Source organism: Carica papaya, chromosome 4 (assembly GCF_054855325.1).
Source record: "Carica papaya isolate Zhongbai chromosome 4, ASM5485532v1, whole genome shotgun sequence".
Lineage (NCBI taxonomy): Eukaryota > Viridiplantae > Streptophyta > Magnoliopsida > Brassicales > Caricaceae > Carica > Carica papaya.
The window spans coordinates 21,313,145-21,316,949 of NC_142312.1; the positions used below are offsets into that span (position 1 = coordinate 21,313,145).

A 3,805-nucleotide genomic window follows, 5' to 3' on the forward strand; every position below is an offset into this window, starting at 1 on the left:
GCATTTATTTCTCAGTTCACTACACGCACACAGATCTTTGTGTCTGAAAATCCCCATAAATTGTGAAGTCACACAGACAAAGATTTTGCACCTCTCTCTCTCTCTCTCTCCCTCTCTTTCTTTCTCTGTGCGCCTCCCTGCTTTTCAAATTAAAGAGGGAAAGGTCAAATACGCCGATCAAATAGACAACAATGGAGGACTCTTCTCATCAAACCCAACTAAATGTTCATCAACCCACACGTACAAGGCGAAAGGGTGGCCTCGTTACCATGCCTTTCATCATAGGTACTACCTGTAAATACATATATACACGCACACACACACATGTATACACATCTAGTATAGATTTAGTTATCGCATTTCTTTTTAAGTCATGGGTTTACTTTCTTTCTTTCTGGGTAAAAACTATGGAATGGCTTACCAAATCTGGTAAACTCTAATTTCTGTGTGTGTGTTTTTTGATGAACAGCAAATGAAGCGTTTGAGAAGGTAGCAAGTTACGGTTTGGTACCAAATATGATTCTGTATTTAATGAAAGATTACAAGCTCGGAGTAGCCAAAGGAACCAATATCATCTTCTTCTGGTCAGCTGCTACAAATTTCATGCCTCTTCTCGGTGCTTTCCTCTCTGATTCTTACCTGGGTCGGTTCTCCACCATTGCCTTCGCTTCTTTCTCCAGTTTCTCGGTATGCATTTCTCTTTTCTTTTTCTTTTTTTCTTCCTTTCTCTTTTTCTTTTTTTTTTTTTTACTGGTTTGTCGTGATAGGCATGTGAGATAGTACAATAATCATTGCATATGGGATTTGTAAATGGTGAGACAGCTGGGATTTATTGTAAAATGATATGATCTTTTTGTGCCTGTTTGCTGACTTTTTGTGGGTTATATAATTAATTTTATAATTGAATGTACTGAATCCAAAGTTTGAAGTTATTAAAATTAAATTAAAGTTTTTCAGTACCTTGTTTTTCTCAGCTTTCTCCGGCAATTCATGTGAATAGTGCATATTATACACGCTATCCTCTGTTCAAACCAAAACCCAGAAAAGCTTCCTTTCAAAAAATAAATATTTTTTTAAAAAAGAATTACAAGGATAAAAAGCCATGCAGACAGACAGCAATCAATAATTCCTGGAAAAGTAAAATAGAATTATTTAGGTTTTCAGCCAGCTTTAGGTCCCACCCGGCCCCCATTACAAATTTGGAGCTCATGTTCATAATTCATGTCTTAGCTTCAAAACAAATGGGTCATTATATATACGTATGTAGATTCATATCAGTAGTAGTAGTAGTGGAGCAGACATGAATTGACAGATATCTTAAGTTGAAGTATTTCAATTATTTGGTAAATAATTATGAAGATAAAATTTTAATAGGATGGATAAATAAGTTTTATACATTAATAATTAAACAGTTTAAATTAATGAAGGATTGATTTAAGTTTTGAATTTTACAGGGGATGTTACTGCTGTGGTTAACAGCAATGATACCAGCAGCCAAGCCTCCACCATGTGATCTTTCATCAGGAAACTGCAAATCTCCAACACCATCTCAAATGAGTCTTTTGATCTTCTCATTCATTCTCATCTCTATAGGCTCAGGTGGCATCAGACCTTGCTCATTAGCATTTGGTGCTGATCAATTGGACAACAAACATAATCCCAAAAACCAGAGAGTCTTAGAGAGTTTCTTCGGTTGGTATTATGCTTCTGCATCAGTCTCGGTCCTTATTGCTTTCACCGGCATCGTTTATATCCAAGATCATCTTGGATGGAAAGTGGGATTTGGAGTTCCTGCAATTCTAATGATCCTTGCTACTCTCTTGTTTATTCTCGCCTCGCGTTTGTACGTCAAGCGTCCTCCAAACAAGAGCTTGTTCACTGGCCTTGCACAAGTGGTTGTCGCTGCATATAGAAATAGACACCTTTCTTTCCCTAATGAGCAGGACTCAAGAGGGTCTTATCATAACAAGAAGGACTCTCAACTCTTAGCACCAACACAAAAATTAAGGTACATGTTTATTTTGTTTAAATTGTGAAGGTGAAGTATATATACTTTAGTTTGAGATATATGTATATGTGATAGGTTTTTGAACAAAGGTTGCATAACAAGGAATCCTGAACAAGACATTTCCCCGGATGGATCGGCTAGGAACCCTTGGCGGCTTTGCACAATAGAGCAAGTAGAAGAGCTCAAGGCTCTCATCAAAGTCCTACCAATATGGTCTACAGGGATTGTGATGTCAATCAATGTAAGCCAAAGCTCATTCCAATTGCTGCAGGCGAATTCCATGAACAGACACATTGGTTCAAGCTTCCAAATCCCAGCAGGCTCTTTTGGTATGTTCACAATTATTGCTCTAGCTCTCTGGGTTGTACTTTACGACCGTGTCATCCTCCCATTGGCATCGAAAATCAGAGGCAAACCAGTGAAGATTGCTGTCAAATTAAGGCTGGGAATGGGACTGTTTGTCTCCTGCATGGCTATGGTAATTTCAGCAATGGTAGAGAGTTTCAGGCGAAGGAAAGCAATTCACCAAGGACTTGCAGAAAATTCTCAAGCAGTAGTTGGCATGTCTGCGATGTGGCTGGTGCCACAATATGTATTGCACGGCTTAGCAGAAGCATTAACCGGAATAGGCCAAACCGAATTTTTCTACTCAGAGTTCCCAAAAAGCATTTCAAGCATCGCTGGGGCATTGTTCGGACTGGGAATGGCAGTGGCAAACTTATTAGCAAGTCTTATAGTGAGCATTGTGGATGATGTTACTTCAAAAGGGGGTAAAGAGAGCTGGGTTTCAGATAACATTAACAAGGGTCACTATGATTACTACTACTGGCTTCTTGCTCTACTGAGTTTCCTCAATGTGCTCTATTTCCTGCTCTGCAGCTGGGCTTATGGTCCTGCTGTGGATGAACTGAGGAATATTAGGGTTGCAGACAATGGGTTGATGAAAGAGGAAGCAGAGTTATCTGATGTAAGTAAAGGCTTGGAGGAGAAAGATGAAGATCACAAAGTTAATATTTGATTAATCTCTTGCTAAAAGTTACCATCACAAAATTGTGTTTTTACAGTCCTTTTGTTATTTGATTGTTTGATGAAGTGAATGCAAAGATAGCAGCTACAACCATGGGGTGGTGATAGTGATCAGTTAGGTCTTTATATATAATATCAAAGTTATATATTTCCTGTATTACTTTTACTTGTGTGAATCTATTCTATACAACTGTGTATTTACTCCATTCTTTTAGTCTTTCCGTACATTATACCTTTGTTTTTTTGAAATGTTATGTAATGGATTTATAGTTGAAGAAGTATATGATTATAAATAGACTCTCTGCTATTACAGCCATTAACCAAACTGATTCAGGTGCCAAACTCTTTCGAAAAGTCTATGATTCCTTATCCACTTGCATTTGTTTCAAACTACATTCAAACCAAAGCCTTGATCAAGAATTGATGTCTTTATGGAAACAAATCTTATGAAGAATATAACAGTTGAACAAAAGAGTTTTTGTTTTTTGTTTTTATTCTTCCTAGAAACCACACACAAAAGCTCTCTTCTTCTGTGTTTTTGGATTAGCATAAATTTATAAAGAGTGAACAAAGGAGACGTCTATATACACATGATAGGTAAGAAAGAGGCTTAAGATGATTTAGCCGGATATCAAAAGAAAAGGATGGTTAGAGCTTTCCTGAAACAATGTGAGTTCAAAGTGCTAGCATTCTCGGGTCTTTGCTCTTTTGTCTTTCTTCATTCACAACATGTGTTACTGCCATCTTGTCAGTGAAACAATCTAGTTTCTT

General features: G+C 37.5%; 1 protein-coding gene across 1 annotated transcript; it reads left to right on the forward strand.

Annotated features, from left to right (window-relative positions):
• Positions 1–3,240, forward strand: LOC110825922 (Major facilitator superfamily protein). The gene is made up of 4 exons (XM_022056469.2): positions 1–285; positions 470–687; positions 1,455–2,008; positions 2,084–3,240. Exons 1-4 carry the CDS (start codon positions 192–194, stop codon positions 3,024–3,026), a joined length of 1,809 nt encoding a protein of 602 aa, XP_021912161.1. The 5' UTR covers positions 1–191; the 3' UTR covers positions 3,027–3,240.
• The last annotated feature ends 565 nt before the right edge of the window (positions 3,241–3,805 follow it).